At 40.3% G+C, this 27,413-nt stretch overlaps 2 protein-coding genes across 2 annotated transcripts in view; one reads left to right on the forward strand and one right to left on the reverse strand.

Moving 5' to 3' along the window:
- LOC139958648 (lanosterol synthase-like) overlaps positions 1-27,200 on the forward strand; it is a 44,546-nt gene extending 17,346 nt beyond the window's left edge. The window contains exons 7-19 of the mRNA XM_071955883.1: positions 1,484-1,619; positions 1,944-2,052; positions 2,996-3,114; positions 7,361-7,458; positions 9,475-9,502; positions 10,971-11,150; positions 12,372-12,527; positions 13,747-13,846; positions 18,114-18,285; positions 19,633-19,713; positions 20,305-20,475; positions 24,198-24,276; positions 25,663-27,200. Of these exons, the coding sequence (XP_071811984.1) occupies positions 1,484-1,619; positions 1,944-2,052; positions 2,996-3,114; positions 7,361-7,458; positions 9,475-9,502; positions 10,971-11,150; positions 12,372-12,527; positions 13,747-13,846; positions 18,114-18,285; positions 19,633-19,713; positions 20,305-20,475; positions 24,198-24,276; positions 25,663-25,836 (1,603 nt within the window). The 3' untranslated portion in view covers positions 25,837-27,200. The remainder of the gene's footprint in view (positions 1-1,483; positions 1,620-1,943; positions 2,053-2,995; positions 3,115-7,360; positions 7,459-9,474; positions 9,503-10,970; positions 11,151-12,371; positions 12,528-13,746; positions 13,847-18,113; positions 18,286-19,632; positions 19,714-20,304; positions 20,476-24,197; positions 24,277-25,662) is intronic.
- LOC139958655 (uncharacterized) overlaps positions 1-27,413 on the reverse strand; it is a 234,684-nt gene that overhangs the window by 130,518 nt on the left and 76,753 nt on the right. The gene's annotated exons all lie outside the window — the stretch shown is intronic.

Raw genomic sequence — 27,413 nt, forward strand, 5'->3', positions numbered from 1 at the left:
GGTGAGCGGGAGACGACCCGAAAATGCGGGTGACACCCGCCCAAAGCGGGTGACTTGGCAGCACTGATGTAATGTATAAGCATATGCTTATTGTAAATAGATGTATGACCACTAGTCCCAATCAAGGTTATGACAGTAAAGTAGGACAATTCTCAATTAAATTTACCCCTCTGTAGTACTCTGCACTACCCCCCCCCCCTCCCCCAACCCCAGCACTTTCCAGCTTACCTCCTTGATATTGGTTAGCTCTGTGATATCAACTCATATAGATGTACATTACAACAGCATATACACAGTAAGTAGACTTATAGTCACTAGTCCCTCCCTCTATCAAGGTTGTGACAGTGAAGAATCAAATTTCTTGGTTGCTTGGGGTATATTACTCTTTCATAGTTTATACACAATGGTAACCTATTCAGTAAATTCAAAGATGGGTCCTCTTTGGTGCATTAATGTAATATAGAAAGTTGTATTCCTCAAGGGATTTGGTTACGGTTGTTTGATATACTCTCTATCTATTTTTTCTCCACACCTTTCTGTCTTTGTCCATCTCCAGTTTATTCCCTACCTCCTTCCCTTAATCCTCTCTTTGTCCCTCCACTGTTTATCTCCTACCTCTCCTCTTCCCCTGTTGGTTTCTTCTCTCCATCCCGTGTCTACTAATACCCTTTAATCTATCTCATTGTGTTCACCATGCTCATTAACCTGTCTGTATTCTGTGCGTGTTTTTGTCCCTTCTGTTACTGTTACTTGTCATTTAGCCTTTGAAGAAGATCCTGCTAGGATCAAAACGTCAGGCCAACTGACTTTTACACATTCTCCTATACAGGCTCTCTAGTGGATAAGCAGTTTGCTAACAGTTTTATTTTATTTTGATATACTATCTAGGCATCAGGATGGATCCTAAACATCTTGATCCCAAATCATCTGTATGAGTCATTGTCCCGGAAATTGCTTTAGGAAACAGAAAACCAAAAAAAAATCTAAAATGAAAGATACTGTTAATGTCATTATGAAAAAAAATGTATACATGTGCAAGTTTGGTAGTTGGAATAGAGGTGGGAGGGTGGGGGGAGGGGAGGGGCAATGGAAAGGAACTAGGGAGCAGCCTGGGACACTGGGTCATCAAAGGACAAGCATCACCAACTGCCATGTCAATAAGACAATGGATTTTGTGTTGCCTTTAGAGCAGTTGTCGCAAATGGTCCTGACCTCATTGTTAAATATCTCACTTTTCATAGTTCAAATTTTTTCCATTTTTTCGCCGTGGCAAATTTGGCGCCGCCATATTTGTCCGAACTGGCATATGAATTTATAAATGAAGTAAATTAATGTTTGGCCTATTTAAGAACAACAGTACAACAGTGTTTCATGAAATCTCTTGCGATAGAACTAACGCTATGGAGAGACGAGAAAAAAGAACTCCACAGAGATTAAAACCGTCTCGTTATCCGTTCTCTCTATTCGATTTCAAATCCTGTAGGTTGCTGCCCTCGTGGTTACCCGCCCATCCGTCAACACTCTGGGTTCACTGCCGTATCGTTTATCTTGGAATGTCGTATCTCTACGGCAAAAGATACTACGCTCCAGAGGATAGTCTTATCTTAAGCCTGAGAAAGGTCGGTACTAAAGTTTGTTTATTCAAAGATGTCTTATTAATAGTAGATTTCGAGAGAAAAAATCCAATTTTTTAAAGGAGGACCAAACCCAACCTTCAAAGTTATTATATTTTGAGAACTGGGGGAGAAATATACAGTTTAAATAGCTATTTTGTTTTGGTAGGAATATTCTCATTCGTATACTAAAAATATATAATTCTTGAAATTAAGTTGACATCGGTTACAATTCAGACAAAAGTTTTCTTTTTTCAACAACAACAACAAAAAGTGGGGAAAAAGGATCCGGACGTTTCGGCTAATTTAATTTCTTTCATCTTTCGAAAGGAATTATTCGTCGAGGACTTTGAAACGATTGATTGGCCGGCACAGAGAGAAAACATTGCCAAAATTGACATTTACACTCCTCATAGCTGGCTTTACTCCATGGTATTCGGTAAAGTAGTGATAATAATAATAATAATAATATTTGCTTTTTATATAGCGCTTTATACCAGCGATAGGTCTCAAAGCACTTTACAGACGTTATATTACCCCTGGTCAATGATAACCTGTCCCAGAGACAATCCCTCCAGTCGGCGGCAGTTATATACAGCGCCCAATGACAAGTTACCTCACAGGTACCCATTTAACCCCTGGGTGGAGAGAGGCAAGTGAGATAAAGCATCTTGCCCAAGGACACAACATAGTGAACTAGGCAGAAATCGAACCAGCAATCCTTGGATCACGAGTCTGACACCTTAAACCAATTGGCCACCACGCTCTCACATGTTGTGTTCAGAGTTGGACCTGGTGATAAATTGTTCTCCAACATTCAGCTCTACAATATTTTGCCCAGAAATCTTTTGGTCTTAGTAAAATCTATTCGTCGAAAAACTAAATAAGAAACATTTCTGTGCAAGTTTTTGCTTCTTGTTTTTGTTATCAAAATTAACTATAAGTCAAGCTTATGAACTGCATTGGTATTAGAAAAGAAAAGAAAAAGTTGTACTATCAAAAAATTACATCACAGATTTAGCAAAAGTCAACCCAAACTGTTGCATTTAAAATCTATGGAAAAGGATGGTTGAAAACATTTTTAATTGATCCTAATTGACCTTTCTTTACCTTTGATTCAAAACACTGTATTATGAAAAAGAATTCTGGGCAACAACAACTTTTGCAAGGATCAGATCAGAGACATTTAAACTAAGTAAAATCTTGTTTATTGAAATGTTATTAAGGAGTACTTATAGTTATCTTATAATGAAACATTCAAAAGGGTCTTTCTACTGGACAATGCTCTCCCCTGCACTATGCCCCCCCCCACCCTGCCCCCGCTCCTTAACCTTTCTTTATAAACTTTACATTTTGTCATACATTTTGTTTTTCTATCACAGGGATGTTAGATACGTATGAACCCTTTCACAGCAGCTGGTACAGAGAAAGTGCTCTCAAGGTTTGCTTGGATCATATCAAACAAGATGATATTATGACCAACTTCATCAGTATTGGGCCAGTAAGTTATAATAGATTGTGGGTTTATGCTCATAGCATTATCCCAGTCTCTCTATCCACCCCACCTCCTTTCCTCCCTCTCCATTTTTGAGGGGGAGGGGGGGGCTTGTATATGAGGTCATACCTTTCATCTGTATCGTGTTCAGACAGCAAAACATAGATGACACAGAAGGGTATTAAAATTTTAAAATTCAACTTCTTTAGATTGCTGTGTATCATCTAGCCTTTCTCAAATCCTGATTGGTTATAAAGTAGAATGAATATTCAACTTCTTGAGACTACTGTGTATCATCTAGCCTTTCTCAAATCCTGATTGGTTATAAAGTATAATGAATATTCAACTTCTTTAGACTACTGTATATCATCTAGCCTTTCTCAAATCCTGATTGGTTATAAAGTAAAATGAATATTCAACTTCTTTAGACTACTGGGTATCATCTAGCCTTTCTCAAATCATGATTGGTTATAAAGTAAAATGAATATTCAACTTCTTTAGACTACTGTGTATCATCTAGCCTTTCTCAAATCATGAAGGTTATAAACACTGATCTGTACACTAACTGGATTGGAGCAACAGGCCTACTCTGTGAAGCCACCGGAAGTTACTGTCCGCCATGTTTGTTCACCCAAGAAGAGCGATACAGTTCACTGATTTTGTATGCTAGCGATATTTGAACGTTGATTTAATGACTGTTTTCTTGTAGACAGAAAGTATCCAAGACAAGAGATGGGGCGCTGATATTAGGTGTGTGTCACTGAGGTGGTGGGGGGGGGGGGGAATTGGTCGGGAGACGTGCCCCCGTACTCAATATTAGATTGATTTTTTATTGCGGTTAATTGACCAAGTAAAATGAGGGTTGCAAAAGGAGATCAATATGGACAACTCAAAAGCCTTTCCGAATATATTCTTGGTCGAAAGCAACATTGAGGGGTTGGTGTGGAGGGGAGGGGTGGGGGGTGGAGGGGAATCAAAAATTCGAAGTTTTCAAACAGTTGTAGTCTAAGAGCAATCTCGTGAGTCATAAACTGTGGTATTTCATGTTTATGCTATAATGCTATTGTCTTTACTGGTTGGGTGCTTGCAGTTTCAGCTTTACCCTTAAATGATTACAAATAGAGAACCGACAAGGTAAACTATGAAAGCACATAATGGAAACAAATATCCTTTTCTTTAAATATATTCAGTTCAAGTGACACAGTTGTAATAGTATTGATTGTAGTGACTTGTTAGCACTTAAAAAGTCCAACAAGAACTTCATTTCCAGAAAATTTAAAATCATTACACTCGGGACCCTGGAAGTCAATGCAATGTTTCTGGTGGTTAAAATTTATAAAAATATATAAAAGTAAATCAGCAAGAACTTCACATATAAAAGACTATTATAAAAATATTGTTACAAAAAGTATAATGGCAATAACTTCACATTTCATAATCTAAAAACATTACAGTATGGGCAGAGGAAGTCAGTGCAATGCTTCTGGTGGTTAAAAATGTCATGAAACTTTCCAAAATGACTATAAAGGTAAGGTCCTTATGTATAAAAAGTAAAACAATACATATGGTGGAACCTGCAAATCCATGAAATGCTTCTAGTGCTTGAAAATTATCATTTAACCTATACAAAAACAAATTCCGGCAAGAACTTCAACACCAAACAATAGAAATCACGAGATGTTTTGCCACTAGAGGTCAGAGAAATGTTTCCATATTGTTTAAAAACATAATGAAACTTAAACTTCTTCTTCATTAACTGTATGATTGGATGGCAGAAATGTGATAATTATGATGGCAACAGAGCCTAAAAAGTACTGACAAAATCTTTACTATAAGTTCTATCATTTTAACACTTGGAATGTTCAGCCACATCCCCCATGTTCCCCCATGTGTGATTACTGTCATGTCTTTCTGCTTATTTTGCTCTCATGAAACTTTCTCAATGAGGTCTCTTATGCCCTTGAACATGTCTCTTGACATAAAAAGAATGAAAAGATAAATAGTTTCAACCCAGTATGCATGAAAATGTATGTGATGTCGGGTATTTTGCGCTTTAGCTTTCTAGGAGACCCCATTATAGCATATGTAGGATCTCCAGGGGTACTCCATGTTCACTGCACTCCACATTTGGTAATTCATGTTTTGTACTTGGGATTGGGCTGGATCGTCTTGCAGATGGTGGCTTACGAGTTACGAGTTGGAGTAATCTGCAAATTACATAAGCAAAACATTGAAATTTTTAATATAAATATAAAATTCATCTGTAGAAACGAAATAATTTAACCAATTGAATTGTAGCCTGTGCTTAGTAATACTCATTCATAAAAGGAGAGGCTTCAAATTTCCAAATAAGTCAAGCTTAGGCTTGTGCCTTGAGTTAGGCAACAACTCTCTGTTTTCAAAACTGAGTTAGGTGGTAAGCCTATGTATACCCTTTCAATTATTAAGCTACACATAATTCCTCATGTATTCAGTACGTCACGCAGTGTACTGAAAACTGTACTTTGATGCAAGTAGACCTAAATATGTCGAAAAGCTAATGTTACTTATCATGTTGCTTATTTCTTTCGCGAAACACGTCCATATTCTCGCCAGTGCATACAACGTAGTACAAAAGACTAACTAGAATTCCCATCCCAGGTAATCGGCATAGCCTACCTGTGAAAGTTCAACCCCTTTTCTCGTTTTCCACGAACATCCCGGTGTGTGCATCCATAGGCTGAACAGGCATTCTTTTCAAAACATCAGATATTAAACGAGTGAGGTAAAGTTACTAAACGAGTGAGGTAAAGTTATTTCGTTAAGGATAATGCGAAGTGCTGTCTGCCGATTCCGTACCTAGATACAACAGAACAAGAAATGTTTGGCGTCTTTTTGGGTGATTCAAGATGGCCGCAAACCCACTTCCGGTAGCTTCACAGGGAATAGACCAACTAGCGCTCAGAAGCGGTGAGCCGCCAATCCAGTTAGTGTACAGATCAGTGGTTATAAAGTAGAATGAATATTCCACTTCTTTAGACTACTGTATATCATCTAGCCTTTCTCAAATCCTGATTGGTTATAAAGTAAAATGAATATTCAACTTCTTTAGACTACTGGGTATCATCTAGCCTTTCTCAAATCATGATTGGTTATAAAGTAAAATGAATATTCAACTTCTTTAGACTACTGTGTATCATCTAGCCTTTCTCAAATCCTGATTGGTTATAAAGTAGAATGAATATTCAACTTCTTTAGACTACTGGGTATCATCTAGCCTTTCTCAAATCATGATTGGTTATAAAGTAGAATGAATATTCCACTTCTTTAGACAACTGGGTATCATCTAGCCTTTCTCAAATCAAGATTGGTTATAAATTATTAATAACCAAGTATCTACAGTACAAAACATTTCGTCATTAACTTGTAAGACTATGAAATAAAAAATTATGGGGACGTGCAGGGTTAGGGAAAGTCTGTGGGGAGGGGGCCAGGTCTGGGTGTCAGCCTCACCATATCACTCTTCTATCAGGCACCCTGTCAAAGAGAAAACCAGTTAGGATAAATCATTATTAAAACGATAGAGATTATCTTTGCAAAACCCAAGCCCCCCTCCTCCCCCCTTCGGCCTCATACTTTTTGACATAGTGCCTAACTCCATCACAGACAGAAAGACTGGCCTTTATTTCTTAATATTGATTCCCCTTTAAATGACATAAAAACAGCATGCTACATGTTACAGGCATGAGCTTTTTCCGCGAATTCGTGCAATATCCGTGATTATCCTAATACACTGTAACATATGCAAACTGGAGCCTATACCGCAATTTTTGCAAAGTTCCGTGATTTTTTTTTTACCCCAGGCTCATCCCTGTTTTTTTTTCAGTGAGAAGATTTTAAAAAGCCCTGCTATTATACCTGTCTGCACTACTGAGCATTAAAAACAAGTTATAAAGTAATATAGCTGCATGTCTAGTAGGAGTTTAGTAACGTTCCTTATATTGTTACCAAAGAGTAGTAGATATGAATTTGTCTGGCACAGTAATCTGTGTAGCATATGCAGCAAAATGTCATCAAATTTTATTTTTTTTTTTTACCCAAGGCTCATCACTGATGTTATGAAAATGTCTTTAGTAATATTCTCAGCAGAGTCTCCAATTGATTCATTTTTATTGGGGGGGGGGGGGGGGGGTAATGGGTAGACTTTCCAAAAACAATGAGTGGTCAGTGTCTTAGTCTTTTGTTCTTGTTTTTTGTTTTTCTTTTCTAACAGATCTCCAAAATGATCAATATGCTGATTCGGTGGCTTGAAGACGGTCCAGACTCTAAAGCATTTCTGCAACATGTGGATAGGGTCTATGACTACATCTGGTGAGTGAATAGGGTCTATGACTACATCTGGTGAGTGGATAGGGTCTATGACTACATCTGGTGAGTGGATAGGGTCTATGACTACTGTACATCTGGTCAGTGGATAGGGTCAATGACTACATCTGGTGAGTGGATAGGGTCTATGACTACATCTGTTTGAGTGGATATGGTCTATGACTACATCTGGTGAGTGGATAGGGTCTATGACTACTGTACATCTGGTGAGTGGATAGGGTCTATGACTACATCTGGTGAGTGGATAGGGTCTATGACTACATCTGGTGAGTGGATAGGGTCTATGACTACATCTGGTGAGTGGATAGGGTCTATGACTACATCTGGTGAGTGGATATGGTCTATGACTACATCTGGTGAGTGGATAGGGTCTATGACTACATCTGGTGAGTGGATAGGGTCTATGACTACATCTGGTGAGTGGATAGGTTCTATGACTACATCTGGTGAGTGGATAGGGTCTATGACTATATCTGGTGAGTGGATAGGGTCTATGACTACATCTGGTGAGTGGATAGGGTCTATGACTACATCTGGTGAGTGGATATGGTCTATGACTACATCTGGTGAGTGGATAGGGTCTATGACTACATCTGGTGAGTGGATAGGGTCTATGACTACATCTGGTGAGTGGATAGGGTCTATGACTACATCTGGTGAGTGGATATGGTCTATGACTACATCTGGTGAGTGGATAGGGTCTATGACTACATCTGGTGAGTGGATAGGGTCTATGACTACATCTAGTGAGTGGATAGGGTCTATGACTACATCTGATGAGTGGATAGGGTCTATGACTACTGTACATCTGGTTAGAGGATAGGGTCTATGACTACATCTGATGAGTGGATAGGGTCTATGACTACATCTGGTGAGTGGATAGGGTCTATGACTACATCTGGTGAGTGGATATGGTCTATGACTACATCTGGTGAGTGGATAGGGTCTATGACTACATCTGGTGAGTGGATAGGGTCTATGACTACATCTGGTGAGTGGATAGGGTCTATGACTACATCTGGTGAGTGGATAGGGTCTATGACTACATGTGGTGAGTGGATAGGGTCTATGACTACATCTGGTGAATGGATAGGGTCTATGACTACGTCTGGTGAGTGGATAGGGTCTATGACTACGTCTGGTGAGTGGATAGGGTCTATGACTACATCTGGTGAGTGGATAGGGTCTATGACTATATCTGGTGAGTGGATAGGGTCTATGACTACATCTGGTGAGTGGATAGGGTCTATGACTACATGTGGTGAGTGGATAGGGTCTATGACTACATCTGGTGAGTGGATAGGGTCTATGACTACATATGGTGAGTGGATAGGGTCTATGACTACATGTGGTGAGTGGATAGGGTCTATGACTACATCTGGTGAGTGGATAGGGTCTATGACTACATCTGGTGAATGGATAGGATCTATGACTACATATGGTGAGTGGATAGGGTCTATCAGTACATCTGGTGAGTTTTATTGTTATCCACGAAAGCTTGAAAGCATTTCTGCTACATGTCGATAGGGTCTATGTCCACATCTGGTGAGTTTTTCCGGTATCCACGAAATGTCTCAGTGTGAAGGGGAGAAAAAGGAAGGAAATTGATGGAGACATTAGTTTGTATTTTGTGTAAGAACACAAATTCAATCAGAAACAGACCGAGCCAATCAACCAAAAACACTTTTGGGAAACAGTGGATGGACTAGAGGGATGGGAGGTGTTTTGGGGAGGGGCCGGTGGTGGTTGGAGGCTGCAGTTGGGGCTGGATAGGGAAGCTTAGAAGGATGACAGTTTGCGTTTGCCTCTCATTTTATCCAATCCCACCTGGAATCGTCTTCATTTTGACCATTGTAACTGTTTCTTTAACATCTTCTCTAGTCTATACCATTTCTCTCTATGCTTTGCCTCTACATAAATGTAGGAACTATTCAAACTTTGTAATAGCTTAATATGATATTTTATTGATGTATGTATGTTTCTTTCTTGTTTCTTCGTTAGGATGGGCCGAGATGGCGTAAATATGCAGGTTTGTGTGTGTTTTGTTGGAATCCAAATATTTTGTAATGCCTCTAGTCTATCATCTCATCACTGTAACCAAATGTTTAAATTAGGAAAATTCTGATAGTCAGGGCTGGATTTATCATTAGATCTAGACCCCGGATGCATGCTCACCCCCTCCTCCCTCCCCCACCCCCTGTTTTGTTTGAATCCAAATATTTTGTAATGCCTCTTGTCTATCATCTCATCACTGTAACCAAATGTTTAAATTAGGAAAATTCTGATAGTCAGGGCTAGATTCATCATTAGATCTAGACCCCTGATGCATGCTCACCCCCTCCTCCCTCCCCCACCCCCTGTTTTGTTGGAATACAAGTAATTTGTAATACCTCTTGTCTCTATCATCACACTGTAACCAAGTGTCAAAAAGGAAAATCTCTAATAGTAAGGGCTGGATCTACCATTAGATCCAGGCCCCTGATGTGTGCTCACCACTTCCCCAGCCCCCTTCCGCCAAAACGAGAGATACGAGGGAAAAGTGACCTTTTGAAAAATATTTCAATGCAAAAGACACCATGCCAACCATAGTTGCTTCAGGGCCTGTGGGGGTCCCAAACTGCCCTCCCCCCCCTCACCCATCCACCACCATTTTCCAATAAATTTGACCATGTCTATAATGCCTTAAGAAAGTACAGCAAGTGTACTTTCCCATTCATACTATACAGCTCCTAAGAAAAGACCAGGTTAAAAATGGTCAAAAACTGGGGTGTCACAAAAACTTTCTTCTTTGGTTAAGTTTCTGCTCACCCAGTCATAAGTTTAAATTTCTGCTCACTGAGTCATAAGTTTAAATTTCTGCTCACTGAGTCATAAGTGTTATGACAGTCAACCTTCAAATTCACTTGAGAATTATGCCTGGGACTTGAGTTTCAATTGGTTGAGCACAATGAAATATCTCACAACTTTAATCTGTAAAGTTGATCCAATCAACCTTCAAATTCACGTGACAATGATGCTTGAAATCGTGACCCAGTCATAAGTGTGATGGCAACCAACCTTCAAATTCATTTGAGAATGATGCCTGGGACTTTTCACCTGACATTTCAAGTTTCAAGTGGTTGAAAAGTAAGAAATATCTCACACCTTTAATCTGCAAAGATGATCCAATCAACCCTCAAATTCACAAATTTACAATGATGCTTGAATCGTGACTTTCTCTAGTGGTCTGTAGAAGAATGTTGAAAAGAGCTCGCTTCACAAGAGCTACTTTGCCCAAATGATCACTCAAAATGTCTAGACTCCGTACAAGTTTACAAAAAAGGTTTTGTTGGTACCACAATATTCCTTCAACTTATTTAGCCCTATGTGTTCAATCAAACTTTTAATCAATATTGAACTTTTTTCAACATTTAGCGATCTGCTTTCGTATTTTACTTTAGTTAAAAGAGGAAAATGTCACCCAATTTACCCACCTCTAAACCTGTCTCGATCCTCAGGGTACAAATGGAACGCAGATATGGGACGTCTCGTACGCTGCAATGGCTATGCTTGAGGCCGGCGCCGGTACCAAGCCGGAGTTTCAAGAGGCTCTAAGGAAAGCGTACTCTTATCTTGAAGTTTCACAGATGGTTGAGAGCTCTCCAAAATGTGTGCAGTATTATCGCCAATATAACAAAGTAATTGGAAGTCTTTATCATTTTCTACAGGTGACAAGATTAGAGTGAGGGGGGGGGGGGCTGGGAACAGGAATAGTGCGACTAAGCTATACGATATTTAAATACCCATAACAATACTATTTATGTAGCTTTATTTTTAAAAAATCAACTTTTATTTCAAAGAATGAAGGGACGGTCCAATTTTTTGGGGAAAACGTTTGGTAGCTGCTGTGTCTGTGTGTGATTTAGATACTACTAGAAGAAGGTTGTCTTGTGGGGGTGGGTCAAACATTTTTAAGGACTGGAAATGCTGTCATTAATTAACATTCCTCTTTGTGAAAAAATGGTAAGTCAATGAGAGCAAAAGGCCTTATCTAAACCGCCTATACTGCCAAAAATACTGTGTAGGTATGAAAATAAATTAAAGTGTGATGGTCTGACTTTCGGATCCCAGCTAGCAGATTCTTCTTCCCAGGCTTACCGAACTGGACTAAGAAGACACTTATAAGGGACAGATGGACACAAAGATGGACACACAGACAGACAGATTGGACAGATATTTAAGTTAAAGGGTGTGAAGACTCGCGCAAAAAGAAACTTCTAATGCCGGTAATCTGACCTAGTTTCGAATGAGGTGTTTCAGAAGTGTTAGACACCACCACCGATCCCAGAAAATGCACACACACAGCTTGCTACCATCTGTAATTAGACACTAGTGTACAGTCAGTACATACAGCTTCGGTTAATACCCACAGCACAGCACAGTGTACAAGCATTACAGCGATGGACATCTCAGGTCCAGCTAAAAGATAACAAGGTATCACGTTTCATTACTGTCTGCATTTTGTAGCGACACGAACAAAATGTCACTTGCAGGCAACAGAAAGTTAACTTTTTCAGATGGCCGCACGCGGTTAAGGGGCGAGTCTTCAATGCCTTTAACTAAATTAATGAATAATGCGAAATTAGACAAGTCAAATGGTTAATGGGGGGGGGGGGGGATTGGGAAGGAAGAGGTACAGAATGTGCTTTGATCTTCTCCATTGGGAATTGGAATTTGAGTGATATCGTTAACGAAGGTTTGGAGGAAAAAACAAATTTCTCAATGTGTGTGTGTGTGTGTATGTTTAAAAGCTACCAATGACCATAGATTTTGCCAGTTTTAAGTCGTGTTAAACTACCACTGACCATGTTTTTTTGCCAGTTTCTAAAGTCTCAATTTTTTTCCTTCATCATAATTAGGGAGGCTGGCCTCTCACGACAAGAGATCACGGTCTGATCGTGTCCGATACGACAGCCGAGGCATTGAAAGCCGCCATGCTGCTCGAAGAGAAATGTCCCTTCATCGGCAGCGAAGCGAAAATATCCAGAGAGCGTCTTCACGAAGCAGTCGACCTGGTAAGAGAGAGGAATGTCTGGATTTATCTGAAACTCATTTTAACTCAAGCTATCCCTCGATACTGAGTTACGATTACAAAAATATGAAAGACACGGTTTCGGCAGATTTTATATACTGTAAGAGTCCGTCCCGCACACTGCCCGACCGATCACAACCGGACCCGACTCAACTCTACCGTCATTCTGGGGGCCGGATTGGTGGATATTAAGGATGCACAAAACCATGGCTAAATAATTAGCATCCAATTAACTAAACACGTAAAGGAATCAATAAAATACTTGAGGGGGTTATCCCAGAACGAGTTGTGACAGTCTGTTGGTATCTGTTTAAACTACCAATGACCAAGAGTTTGCGAAGTATCTCAGTCATGTCGGCTTCAGTCAGTCATGAGTCAGCGGGGTCTTTACGACTGTCGAAAAACTAGGCCACGGTGGTCGAGCTGGGTCGGTCAGTAATCAGGCGTGCAGTGTGCAACTAGAATTAGGAACTAAAGATTATGGGATCAAGTCTCAAGCCATTGCTGGTGATCCTTCCGACCGGTGGGGGGGGGGGAGTGGTCCAACAGGGTAGTACAGAATCTCCAGTGTCACTACTACTACGCAGTCGTGCTGCGACGTGCACGCACTGACTTCCAAACCCGTTTCACCTCACCAGAGTTTGAAAAGGAACGGTTCGGAATGAAAGATACATTTGGCATTGGATCGTAGTTCTTTCGATATTCTGAATGGATCTTGTCTTACTCAGACATAATTGGATAGATTATTTGAATATCAATGTTAATAAATTAGTATTTATTTGACTAAGAGTTAAAAGTATAAAATTAAGATGTTACAGACTGTTTGGTCGAATACAGATAATTTTGTTTCCTCCCCCCCCCCCAAAAAAAAGGAACAAATGCAGTGTTTAAGTTTGGCCATTTTTTACAACCGAAATACATCGTTTCTGTCGTGATCTTGGTGGACCTTAACCAAGAGACTATGATCTTCAGCAGTACAATGTCGTCTCTTTTAACAGTGGTTTACAACATGAAGATTTTGCAAACAGTTGCTTTGCTTGAGAAAAAATTAGATAATCGGAGAGACCTTGATGATATATTTAGATCTTAAGCGACAGAATATAGAATGCGTCTGTGACGAGTCCTGATTTGAACATGTACGCTGACTTGATGTTTAAACTAAGCTATGAGGACTAATTACTATTAATGGTGTCTGCTCTTAGCTTCTAGACATGGTTAACCCGAATGGCGGGTACTCCAGTTACGAGACCCTTCGAGGCGGAGAAAAGTTGTTGGAGTTACTTAATCCCTCTGAAGTATTCGGTGAGTTATACTAACGGTTACAAAATGTAGTGATCTAACGGTTACAAAATGTAGTGATATTACAGTGGTTAAAAACAGTTTTACTAATGTAAAATAACAAGTTTTTAAAAATTATCTCCATCAGAAGGTTAGAAAAGATTTTTTTCTTACGAGCACCTATTCTTTTGCATATTTATGAAAGTTTACAACTTGAAATCTTTTACGAAGGGACAGTCGATCAACTGTGGAGACATACTTCGGGACAATTTTCTAATGCTATTACCACTCAGGTGCGTATCCAGGGGGGGGGGCGTTGGGGGCGCGCCCCCCGGGTAAGAAAAAGAGGAGAGAAAAAAAAGAGAAGAAAAAAGGAAAAAAGAGGGGAAAAAGAGGAGGAGGAGAGGAAGGAAGGGAAAAGAAAAAGAAGAAAGAGAGAAGAAGGAGAAAAGGAGGGAGTAAAAGAAAAACGCGAAGACACCGGGAAGAGAAAGAGGAACAGTGACATCATTACAGCGCTGAAGGGTAGCCAGTGACGGATCAATGATTTCGTAAAAGTATGCCTCACCCTACCCCTTACACCGACAACTCCATTTTTTTGACGTTTCCATTTTCCTCTCTCATTAATGATCTATATATATACTATATATGGTCTATCATAACGCGTGTGTAGAATTGTGCTATGAAACCAACTGTGGCTGGTCTCGAACTCGACCGTGTCGTCGGGGAACATGACGCATTTTGGGATGGGGGCGACCGCCCCCCCCCCATTCAGCATTTTTTTTAAATGATATCGCTAAGTAATTTCAAAATAGAAAGTGCTTAGATGCAACTTACAAGGCCTGGGAAATGTCATTTCCGGGGATCTGGGAGACATTTTCGGCCAAAATTTGCTTGTACGCTTCGCGATAACAAATGGTCCTGGGTAGTGCCATTTCCAGCGATCTGGGAGACATTTTCGGCCAAAATTTTCTTGTACGCTTCGCGCCAACCTATGGTGGCGCTACGCTTAGATAATTTGCCTACAGGCTTCGCCCCTCCCTTGGCAAATTCCTCGTTACGCGCCTGTTCGAATTTGTAACGCAAACAGCAGATATCACATCATATCAGTGAGCATGAAAATGGCGTTCCAGGATGAAAATCCTCAAAAGTGTCCGACTTGCCTGAAAAAATAACCAAAAATTTTCGCGCGCGTTCAACGTGTCAATGTCAATATCATATAAGCAAGCATCGGTTATTACATCGCATGCCGTCATGTACCGTACGGTCCGTTCAAATTGCGCAGTATACCGCGGGATGCTAATGTAAACAACGACATGTCTCATGTAGATGTATAAAAAGCATGGAGGTCCAATTATGTCAAAACCCTCTTCTACATTAGTAATGGCGAATTAGGGGCTGCACCCCCGCCGCGCAGTGGCGGAGCGTCCACACGGACTCAAATGGACTGCTGGCGCCTTTTTCAGCTCTTTACCACTTTTTACTTATTCGTGATTATTGACTTTTTTATTGCGCTCTCATCTACTTATTGACATTTCTCACATTTTCTTGGTGTAATTTGGCGATGACACCCTATTCTTCGTTTTTCTGCAAATTAGCCAGGCCCTGAAAGGGTCATTTCCGGTGATCTAGGGAGTATCTTTACTCAAAAATTGTCTGTGCGCTACGCGCCAACCATTGGTGGCGCTCCGCTTAGATAGTGTCGAAAGCGTCCCTACAGACCATTCTCGCCCCTCCTGACCAATACCCCTAGCTCCGCCACTGCCGCCGCGCCTCCTACGCCTATGTGTGTAGTGTTCGGTTGAAGGAAATATCTGCTATTTTTTCATTTTCTTCAACCAAGTTTTATAATAGCCGTTATAAGAGGTTTAATATTTCTACACCAATAAATTAACTGTGTCTGAATTTTCGAAAATTTCTGACCAACATTCTGCATCACACTTCCCTCTACTCGTGCAATTTTGACCGGTCTGTTAGGGGTTGAAGGAAGTTTTTCTATATTGGTTGTCCATAGATGAAATTTTGTACAACATTATGGGTATGTTTTGAAGTGACTTTATTCACGAGAAATGTGAATTTTCAAATTCGGAACAAATTTGGGGCTTAAAACCTTGAAAAGTGGGGCTGATGGGTATTGTGGGCCGCGACGTAGAATCACCTACAAAAGCAAAGACCCACAGGAGATGCGATCAGGTCGAACATGACGTGTGCCGGGTTGACAATCTTCAAAAAGGTTATGGATGGAAAAAAAACTATTAGGAAATACTTGGTTCTCAGGCAAAAAGTGTACATCTGGTTGGTCATTTCAAGCCCGAGAAGTGCCGTTTCCGGTGATTTGGGGGGTATCAAAACCAGAAATTTTCTTGTACGCTGCTCGCCAACCGATGGTGGCGCTCCGCTTAGATAGTAATTCGCGCCCCCCGGGTTAGAAAATCCTGGATACGCACCTGCCACTGTATACTGTCCTCACATATCATGCTTCAAAGCACTCATTTTGACAATTTTGACAGTACAAACAGTTCCTAACCTGTATCTGATAGCATCATAATATTCATACTGCTCATGATGTCCACGTACTAGTGTTCTGAAACGAGATATGAAAGTACAGTATAAGAACAAACGTATACCTGTTTTAATCAGCACATTCTTTTCCTATCACCCAGTTGGGACAATTTTTACTATACTGCAGTGTCATTTAATGCTTCAGAGCACTCGTAGTGTCAGTACAAGCAGTATGAATATCATGTTTTCTATCAGATCAAGGTTAGGAACTGTTCGTACTGTCAATACCAGTGCTTTGAGAGCATGATATTTGGTGTACAGTTTAGAGAGGTATTAGCATCAGGAAATTGTCCCAACTGGCTGTTCATATTCATACAGTCATGAATATTCAACAGGTTATAATCACACATAGTTGTTAAACCCCTTACTCAAATTTAACATATTATCACAGTTAGGCCTAATTGTAAGGATACATCCTATAAAGTCCATATCCAAAAACAATGAGAACATAATTTCCTTCACATGTATCCTTCACAAGGGAGGACATTTCTTATGGATATTTCCTATAGCAAGGGCATGGATAGTTTTATGTGAATATGCCAGTTTCTCATATCGCTCCCGGGCCCCTTCAGAGAATTCAGAACGCTGCTAGTCTCACTCACTAGAAGTTTGATCACATCACTCCTGTACGCCGTTCATTGCATTGGCTTGCCGTCTCTCAGCGCATCCAGTTTAAGATCCTACTTCTCACCTACAAAGCGATCAACGGGCTTGCCCCTCAATGTATCACTGACCTTCTTTGCGTCGGTCAGCTACTGTTACGCTTCCCTCTTCCTATCATGCGCATTTGCAATCAACTCGTTATGGCTATCGTGCCTTTTCTGTCGCTGCCCCTTCTCTTTGGAACGAATGTTGGTGACTCTCCCTACCTCTCTATTTTCAAGAGACAACTTAAAACATTTCTGTTTGATTCCTAGTTTCTTTATTTCCTTGGTTTCCTTTGTGACTCTCCTACTTTTGTAAAGCGCTTTGAAACACTGTAGCGAAGCGCCAAATAAATATCATTTATTATTATTATAACTGGGGACAAATGGTACTATTGGTATCTATTATTTCTTATGTTTAAATATCTTTGCTCATTCATACCCTCATGTTTATTCATCAGGTAATATCATGATTTACTACAAATATGTAAAAGTTACAATCTTTGTCTTACTAAACTTCTCCAATAAGCCATATTTTCTCTTTGATAGTAAAATCTCTCTAACTGTTCTCCAATGACATGCTTCGAAGCACTGGTATTGACAGTACAAACATCTTGATCAGATAGAATCGTGATATTCATACTGCTCGTACTGACAATACTAATGGTCTGAAGCGGGAAATGACACTAAAAAGTTGTCCCAACTGGGTGTTGATATTACCTAATGCATGTTTATTCAACAGGTGACATCATGATTACATTTACATCTGAATATGAATTCGATCAATTCCTTTTATTGGTTTGAACTAATCATGTATCATTTCTCTGTGGTATTACCCTACTTTATGTTTATTCAACAGATGACATCATGATTACATTAACATCTGAGTATGAATTTGATCAATTCCTTTTATTGGTTTCAACCAATAATGTATCATTTCTCTGTGATATTACCTTACTTCATGTTTATTCAACAGATGACATCATGATTATCTGAGTATGAATTTGATCAATTCCTTGTATTGGTTTCAACCAATAATGTATAATATCTCTGTGATATTACTCTACCTCATGTTTATTCAACAGGTGACATCATGGTGGATTACACCTACACCGAGTGCACATCTTCGGTCTTACAAGCTCTGAGACATTTCGTGGACTACGATCCAAAGTATAGAACAGACGAGATCTGGAATGTGCTGAAAAATGGCCTTGGATATATCAAACAAAATCAACTCCCCGATGGCTCATTCGAAGGGTAATATTTCCTTCTCACCCACCATGACCATCAGAGCGTGGTGGCCAATTGGTTAAGGTGTCAGACTCGTAATCAAAGGATTGCTGGTTCGATTCCTGCCTAGTTCATTACGTTGTTGTCCTTGGGCAAGATGCTTTATCTCACTTGCCTCTCTCCACTCAGGGGTTAAATGGGTACCTGTGAGGTAACTTGTCATTGGGCGCAGTATATAACTGCTGCCGACTGGAGGGATTGTCTCTGGGACAGGTTATCATTGACCAGGGGTAATATAACGTCTGTAAAGCGCTTTGAGACCTGTCGCTGGTGTAAAGCGCTATATAATAATCAAATATTATGATTATTATTATATCAGGTGGTCAGGTAGTGCGATCCCCGAGGCTCTCGCTCGCACATTGCACGGCTTTACACTGTCGCGATCACGTATAGCGCTATAAAAGAAAATAGCAAACAAGCGAAGTTACCCTGTGTACCGATGAGACCGTGGCCGCTAAGATCGTGTGTAGTATCCATTCCCGGTTTTCTTAGGGACTTGTGTTACAGACTTGACAAAAATCAACTACGCCACGATCGTACCGTTACAGTCTCGGATGTATGGGCCTTGAGGTTCGAGAGGGGATCAGTTAAAGTCGTCTGCATTATTAGCCCAGGCTCTCCATCTTGGGCGACTTTGCATACAAAGTATTATACTACATGCGATCATACTGATGTAAAAGGGGCTGGGGTTGAGAGTGGTTCAATAAGTTTGGTTTTTCGTACCCATGTAGGCTCTTATCTCGAGTGACTTGTCTTTCAAAAAGTAACTTGATCATATCGTCACCATTTTTAAAACTATATGCCATTAACTGTTCGTTGCTTTATCATGATACAAAGCTGAACCGAACATGTGCAAGTCACTAGCCAAGTGAAGGTCGTTTCGTTAATAGGGACCCCGTCGAGTACTGGTTGCTGAAATTGAAGTAAAGAATTTAGACTCACTGATCACATACGTTTCTTGTATGTCGATGTTCCCAAGTCGTGCCCGACGAGAAGTGCTGGTCGAAAACGGTTTCTACTTTGGCCCATGCTGCGCAGGTTGAGGCGGGACGATGTCGACCTGCGGAGCCAAATCCTTGGCCATGTGGGGTGTTGAATTTGAATATTGAATTGAATAAATACACAATCTTCTCCTTGGAAAATTGAGTGCTTGCTGGGTTTCCAATTGGACCAGCTTACAAAAGAGAGGTAAAAGCAAAGCATGGAAATTAATTGAAGATAGAAAAAGAAATGTGTAACAAAATAATAAAAAAGTGTTTGGTCACTCGTCACTTCATTTTTCCTGACTTTTGAACAATTTTCCATCTTTTGCAGTTCCTGGGGAGTTTGTTTTACGTATGGAACCTGGTTTGCACTGGAAGCTTTTGCCTGCATGGGTCAGAATTACAATGATAAGTATGTTGATATGTAATGTTGAAATGTTGTCACGCGAGAATCGTGTAGCAGCGTGAATAAACACATATGGCACAGAGCCAAGTTTGACAACCGTAGAGAAAGATTGCCCGCATTTGTACATCGTCTCCATCAATAGAAGAAATAATACAGTGGGTGGGGTGGGAAGGGTGGGGAGGGGGAGGGACAAAGGAAAAGATAGGAGGAGGAGGGAACTCTGTAACATACAAAGTACTTTATATATAATTAAATTGTGATCTAATTTCTCTTATCTGTGAATAAACTAAGAACGTTAAAGTATTTGGTTTTTATTTCAATGGAATGCTCGCTCTCGTCGGTGCTTGTACTTGGGTTCAATAATGATGCAATCGAAAGGTCCCTGTTAGATATCTTCAGGGTAGTGTGGCTACCCCGTTTCAATATTTTCAAAGTATGTGGACCATACTGTTACGTTTCTCGCCGGCAAGTTTGTTTGTTCCGGTATAAATATTCCTGTCATTTGTCAGTACTTGTTGATAGAGGTTCATGTGGCTACACTGCCTGCCTTTCACCGTTCACATATTAAAGGTGCTCCGCTCTTGTCTCTATCTGCAGCACTGCCTCCATGCAAGTCAAGAAAGCCTGCGCGTTTCTAGTCTCGAGGCAGATGGAGGATGGAGGATGGGGTGAGAAGTTTGCCTCCTGCAGTGAGAGGAGATACGTGCAGAGTGAGAAATCACTGGTTGTCAATACGTCTTGGGCTCTTCTAGGACTAATGGCAGTGAGGTCAGTGAAAAGTCTGATGAAAATCTTACGAAAACAAATCTACGTTACCATAAATAACCCGATTATAATAGTCAGTCTTGTTTAACATCCATGTACTTAATGATCAGAAAGGTTGTTTTGTTGTTTGCTTTGCATTTTTCTTTTTTCTTTTTTGGTTGTTTTTGTTTTGCACAAGAGAGGCACTCCCTATGGGACTAATGGCAGTGAGGTGGGTATTAGATCCTGTAGTCTCGGTTACATCTCTATGTTCCGACGTCTCTATGTTCCGACGTCTCTATGTTCCGACGTCTCTATGTTCCGACGTCTCTATGTTCCGACTAATTGTTTGGACTCTTAATTTTTTTTGACCAAAATTTTTTTCGGACCCATTTTTTTGTGACCCATTTTTTTTCGGACCCTATTCTTTTTGGACCCAATATTTTCGGACCCAATTTTTTTCGGGCCCATTTTTTTGGACCCAATTTTTTGGACCACAATTTCTTTGGACCCAATTTTTTGAGACCAAAATTTTTTCGGACCAAATTTTTTTTGGGCCTAATTTTTGTGGACCCAATTTGTGGGGACCCATATTTTCGGACTTAATTTTTTGGGACCCATTTTTTTGGGACCTAATTAGGGGTCAGGGAAAAAATTGGCCAGAAATCATGTTGGTGCAAAAGTTGGGTCCCAAAAAAATTTGGGTCCGAAAAATTTTGGTCCAAAATAGTTGGGGTCCCAAAAAACATTGGTCAGAAAAAAATTTGGTCCGAAAACATGTTGGTAAAAATTTTGCACAAAAAATATGGGTCCAAAAAAATTGTGTCCCAAAAATTGTGGTCCAAAAAAATGGGGTCCGAAAAAAAATTGGGTCACAAATGGGGTCCGACTAAAATTTGGTCAAAAAAAATTAGAGTCCAAACAATTTGTCGGAACATAGAGACGTCGGAACATAGAGACGTCGGAACATAGGGATGTCACCGTAGTCTCATGCAAGGCATATTCTTCATGACTTGTAATGTAAGTTTGAATCAAAATCGGTGATCCGTGACATGGTCGCAATCAGTATGCGTGTGTATACCATTATTGCAGTACGAGTTCTAAGTTTGAGATGTGTTGCGAACTTAAATCGTGCGTTGGAATATCGTCGATTAACACTGGTTTTTCATGCTTTGTGAATTTTTGAAAGGACGTTGGTAAGGTCGGGAGGGGAGGGGCAAATGGAATTCAGGTGTGCGAAAATTTGAAATAGTGTGCGTAATTCAAAGCATGGACTCGTACCTGCGGTGCCCTGGACTGGGACCGGCTGGGATTGAACTCTGATTTAGGATCTGCTGCAATCGAGTACAACCCTGGTTGGCATTGAAAAGTTTTTTTTTTTTTTCAGGCATGAGCTTTTTCCGCGAATTCGCAGAATATCCGTGATTTCTTTTCTACCTCGGTGACAAAAACTATTATCCTAACACACTGTAGCATACGAAAACTGGAGCCTATACCGCAATTTTTGCAAAGTTCCGTGATTTTTTTTTTACCCCAGGCTCATCCCTGTTTTTTTCAGTGAGAAGATTTTAAAAAGCACTGCTATTATACTTGTCTGCACTACTAAACATTAAAAACAAGTTATAAAGTAATATATCTGCAATACTAACATGTCTAGTAGGAGTTTAGTAACGTTCCTTGCATTGTTACCAAAGAGTAGGAGCTATGAATTTGTCTGGCACAGTAATCTGTGTAGTATATGCAGCAAAATGTCATCAAATTTTATTGAGTTGCTTTCAAAAATTGTTTAGTCCTAGTTACATCATCCAGTCCTCTGCCCATTAGAATTTGTTTCCCTCTACTTAGTAGCATTACATGAAATTTGACCCATATATTCCTCTGTCTGTTGACGGTGCTGTTGTCATGGTGTTGTTGTTTGTTTGGTCAAGTTGCTATTTTATAGATGGGTGATTTGTCCTTGGTGGTTGTTGGTTGTGGTGCTGTTAGATAATGCTGTCTGTGATGGTTGTTATGGATGATGGTGTCGGTTCTGTTGCTGTTAACAGTAGTGGTGGTGGTGGCTGTTGTGTCCATGTAAATGGTGTCGGTTGTTGACGGTGGTCTTGGTGTTGTCGCTGTTGATAGTGGTGTGGATGTTGTTTGTTTCACTGTTCATGATAGCAGGGGCGTATCCAGGATTTTCCAATAGGGGGGGCGCCAGGCATGAATGATCGGCGTCCTGGGGGATGGGTCTAAGGGGAGGGGGTGTACAATTTTTGCTTTCAAAGAAGGGCTGAAATGCAAAATGGTGTCATATGCATGGGCGGCGATCCGTACTTCCCAGTGGGGGGGGGGGATATGTCCTTGTTGACTATCTAAGCGTAGCGCCACCATGAGTTGGCGCGAAGCGTACAAGAAAATTTTGGGATTAACAAACCCTCTAGATGGCCGGAAACGGCACTTCCCGAGGTTTCCAAGCGGCATATACCCAACTTTAAAATAGGGATGTCATGTCCGAAATATCTCATAATCAGGATCCAAAATACTTTTTTTTTTAATTTCGGGTGTTATTTTGGGAAAATTGCCCCTGTCAATCTTGTTTCAGGCGCAACGTTAGAATGTTCGAGAGCTCTGTTATATTATTTGATGAAGAAAATGGCCTCATGCAGGCTATTATAGGCCTATACACATGCAATACACAATTACACATAGTTACATTCCTAGGTACCGATTGCTAGGGCATCCAGGTGAAATGTGTATTAAGCATTACCCTGGTTACATGAGATTCTCAGCTGTTCGAGGGAACATGTACGTGTGTAGGCCTACTATAGGGCCTATATGAATACTATGAGGGTGCATATATGTACTATATCAATACCGTGGGCGCAATAATACATTTTGTTGTTATAGGGCCAATGAAGCCTACAGTCAACTCTTTTTGCTTTATAAAGACGCTTTATTTGAAAAGATCGCACTGCGTTTATGGTAGGCGAGAAATGAAGCTAAAAAAGAGCCGTACATTAACGAAGATGCATAAATGTAGGCATGAAAATATTCTTATCCCTGGCATTTGGTGGGGGGGGTATGGTGCATTACATCCCCTCCACCCATTTTCATGGGGGGATATATCCCCCCTCCACCCAGGATCGCCCCCCATGGCCATATGTGATCCATTTTTCGACCTTAATAATAAGCAACATTTCCAGTAAATATGGACACAAAATGCACAATTTAGTATGGCTGGCATGTCATTTAGTGTTTATAGTGATAAGACAAACACAATTACCATCTATGTTTCTAAAACTATTATGCCGCCAAACTTCGCCAGAACCTTTTTTTGGCAAACAAAAAATAAAGCATACGGGAGGGGGGGGGGGTTGAGCGATCACCGACATCTCACATAAAGGTCGTCATCAATTTTTTTTTTTTTTTTTTTGCTAAACTTTTTTTTTTTTTGGTGACGGCCAATAGGGGGGGCGCGCGCCTGTTGCGCCCCCCTGGATACGCCCCTGTGATAGTGTTTGTTGTCATGTCGGTGGTAATGTCGATGGTGGTGGTTGATGGTGTTACTGTCTGTTGTGACAGTCAGTTGATGGTGGCGTTGGTTGCGTTACTGTCGGTGATGATGGTGTAGCGGATTTTTATGTTGGCGTCACTGCTATCGTCGTTGATAGCGATGGTGTTATTATTCTTAGCGATTTCATTGGCAGTGTTTGGAAGTATATAATTATTACTCTGTAAACAAATCTGATTTTGCTCACTGGCAGGTATCCTGACGAAGAGGTTTTGTCGAGAGGTGTCAAAGTCTTACTCGATAGACAGATTGATGATGGTGACTGGCCTCAGGTGAATATCCCCCTGCCCTAGATTTATATCTTTGTGCTCTGTCTGTAGGCTTTGTGTAAACTCAGAGAGTACATACCAAAGTTCTTACGACATAAGAACAGATTTCCAGTAGGTATTGAATAGAGAGGTTTGTTATTTGTAATTAGTTTGATATATTGAGACAAACTTGTTAAACCTGAAAGTTGCTGAGGAGAATGCAACCAGTGGTTATTATATTCCCAACATTCAATGCTTACACCATTTTGGAGTCAATGGGTAAAACAGCTGACCCAAGAATCTGTTGAAGAAGATGCATCTAGCAACATTTCCGAACTGTACGAGAAACGAGCTAACATTTGAGAGAACCATAACTATTGAAAACTTCATAGTGCCCGTTTATTTTCCAATTTAGAAAGGGGAAAACAGTCCCTCATCCCTCACATCCTCCCCCACCCTTTCTTCCTCCTGTCTTTGGATGCCGAGTCAATTTGCTGGTGATAACGTTTTTGTACCCAAGCAACATGGCAGAATGCTGTCAAATTCTCATGCAAAATGAAGGAAATTACTTGGATTTCCCTAATCTCAATCATCTGTACCCTGGAAAAGTATCTGGATCCAATATCCACCCATGCTATGTACTGTGTACAATGCATAGAAGTAGCAAATATTATATGTACTGTACTCAATTTGTAATAGTTGCAGACTGAGTAATGTACGGTCCATTTGTACAATGTACGGTTCATTTGTACTGTGCATGGTCCATTTGTACAATGCACGGTCCATTTTTACAATGTACGGTCCATTTGTACTATGCATGGTCCATTTGTGCAATGTACATCCAATTGTACAAATGTAGGGTCGATTTGTACAATGCACGGACCATTTGTACAATGCACAGACCATTTGTACAATACACGGTCCATTTGTACAATGTACAGTCCATTTGCACTATGCACGGTCCATTCGTACTATGCATTGTCCATTTGTACAGTGCACGGTCCATGTGTACTGTGCACAGACCATTTGTGCAATGTACGGTTGGTTTGTACTATATGTCCAATCCATAAGACTAACAATTTTAAGTATATTTTATTTCATTTATCTAGATTTTGTCATATAAGTTTATATACAACTAAACAAATGTGGGTTATAAATTTGTCGCATGTCATTTTTAACAGCTTAGAGTAACCTCGAATTTTGAGTACTGTTCCTCGGATGACACTGACAATTTCTTGTTTGCTGCCCTCTAACAATTTCTTGTTTGCTGCCCTCTAAACAATAATAGTTACAGTAACTGTGACTAGAAGACTATATAGAAAGAAACAACAGAGACTTCTTTTCAGTTTTAAAAACCCTCTTTTTTCCTTTTCTTTTTTTAATCTCCTTTCTTTCTTGTTTTTGATCCAGGAGAGCATATGCGGAGTTTTTAATAAATCTTGTGCAATTGGATACACTGCATTCAAGAATATCTTTCCAATCTGGGCCTTGGGGAGGCACGCTCAGCTTTACCCCTCCTCGCCCAGGACGTTCTCAGCAGAAAGTGTCTCCGACAAGGACTGGGAAAAGATCCCCCATGTATAACCACTTTTATAGTTTCAAAATGCAAATAAATATTCTTTTTTATTAAATTTTTGAATAAATCAGGGTTTTGCAATTAGTTACACTGCATTCAAGAATATCTTTCCAAGTTGGGCTTTAAAGGGGGGGGGGGGGTGTGGTCAGCTGTCAATCTGGACATTCTCGGCAAAAAGATCGTATAAAGAGGCTGAAGAAAAAGTCCCAAACTAGTATCAGAGGCTGATTATTTCAATGCCAGAAAATTGAATAAATTAACTGGTCGAGGTTGATTCCTTTCTCTTATTTTCCACCTGACAAAGATTGAGTCCTTGGGCACTGCCTTATTAGTCAGTTCATCCCTGGGGAACGTCATCAGGGGGGTCGGAGCCGGGGGCACTGGGGGGACGTGCCCCCCACCCCCATTTTTTCCCAAATAGCAAATGTGCTCTACTGGCAAATAAAATGTGCCCCTTTGATGAAGAACTGTCTTTTGGATATCTTAAGCCTTTGTTAATTTAAATATTTTATTTTTATTATTTAATTTTAGTCTGTACATGCTATTTTTTTTTAAATGGCATCCCATATCTTTTTGTAGCACAGTTAACAATAAACAATCTCAATAAATAGTTTTGTTAGCAAACTTACACATCGTATATATTTAAGTGATATGGCCGGTGTGTATCGGTTTTATAGCATAACCAGTGTTGGTTGTGGAATGAAAAAGTGCCCCTCTGATGTTGTGCCTCCCCCCCCACTTTTTGGAAGCTTCCTACCCCCTGAACGTCATACTGGGGGGTGGAGGAATTGGGGGCATGAAAGATATGTACGACTAATTGAAAAAGTGAGGACAGCGGACAATTGGGCCTTCATGTTATAAAATACTATCAGTGCTGCTGGGTCTAGTGGGAATGACATTTTTGCTTTATGTGCAGCACAGTGCACTGTGTAAATGAATCAGATCTCTTACAGTGCTCCGAGGCACATGTTAATTAGTATGTAACCTCGAGACTAATCAAATTAAATTGTTGAAAGTGTGCCAGAGAGATTTCTCATTTTGGTTGGTTTCTTGCTTGCTTGGTTGGTAAAATGTTCCTAATTTGTGACAGACTTGCGCTTTTTAAACTTTTTAAACATTTTTGGCTCGCCTTTCTTTTTCATCATTTCTTTGACCTATTTGTTTGATGTGCAGTTCAACTGTTATATCTTTTTCTATATATTGCATTGCACAGGGTTCTAAGTTCATCAAATTTTTCCTGTAAGGTAAAAATCTTACCATCAATTGTGAGTTAAGACCTGTCATCAGACTGTTTTATATTACAGCAGGTTTATGCAGAATTGAAGATTTTTGCACAATGTTTTGATTACACACTACAGAGTAACAAATATGACATCTAAGAGTTATGTATTATTTTCGAGTTCGTGCCAAGTTACCCCCTTCTCCCTTCCCTTCTCACTCTGCCTAGCATTCTTCCCTTATCCATTCTCCCTCACTTTTCTCCTCCATGCCCCTTATCCTCCATCCCCTTCTCCTCCATCCCCCTTCTCCTCCATCCCCCTTCACCTCCCTCCCCTTCTCCTCCATCCCCCTCTCCTCCATCCCC

Source organism: Apostichopus japonicus, chromosome 18 (assembly GCF_037975245.1).
Source record: "Apostichopus japonicus isolate 1M-3 chromosome 18, ASM3797524v1, whole genome shotgun sequence".
NCBI classification, from domain to species: domain Eukaryota; kingdom Metazoa; phylum Echinodermata; class Holothuroidea; order Aspidochirotida; family Stichopodidae; genus Apostichopus; species Apostichopus japonicus.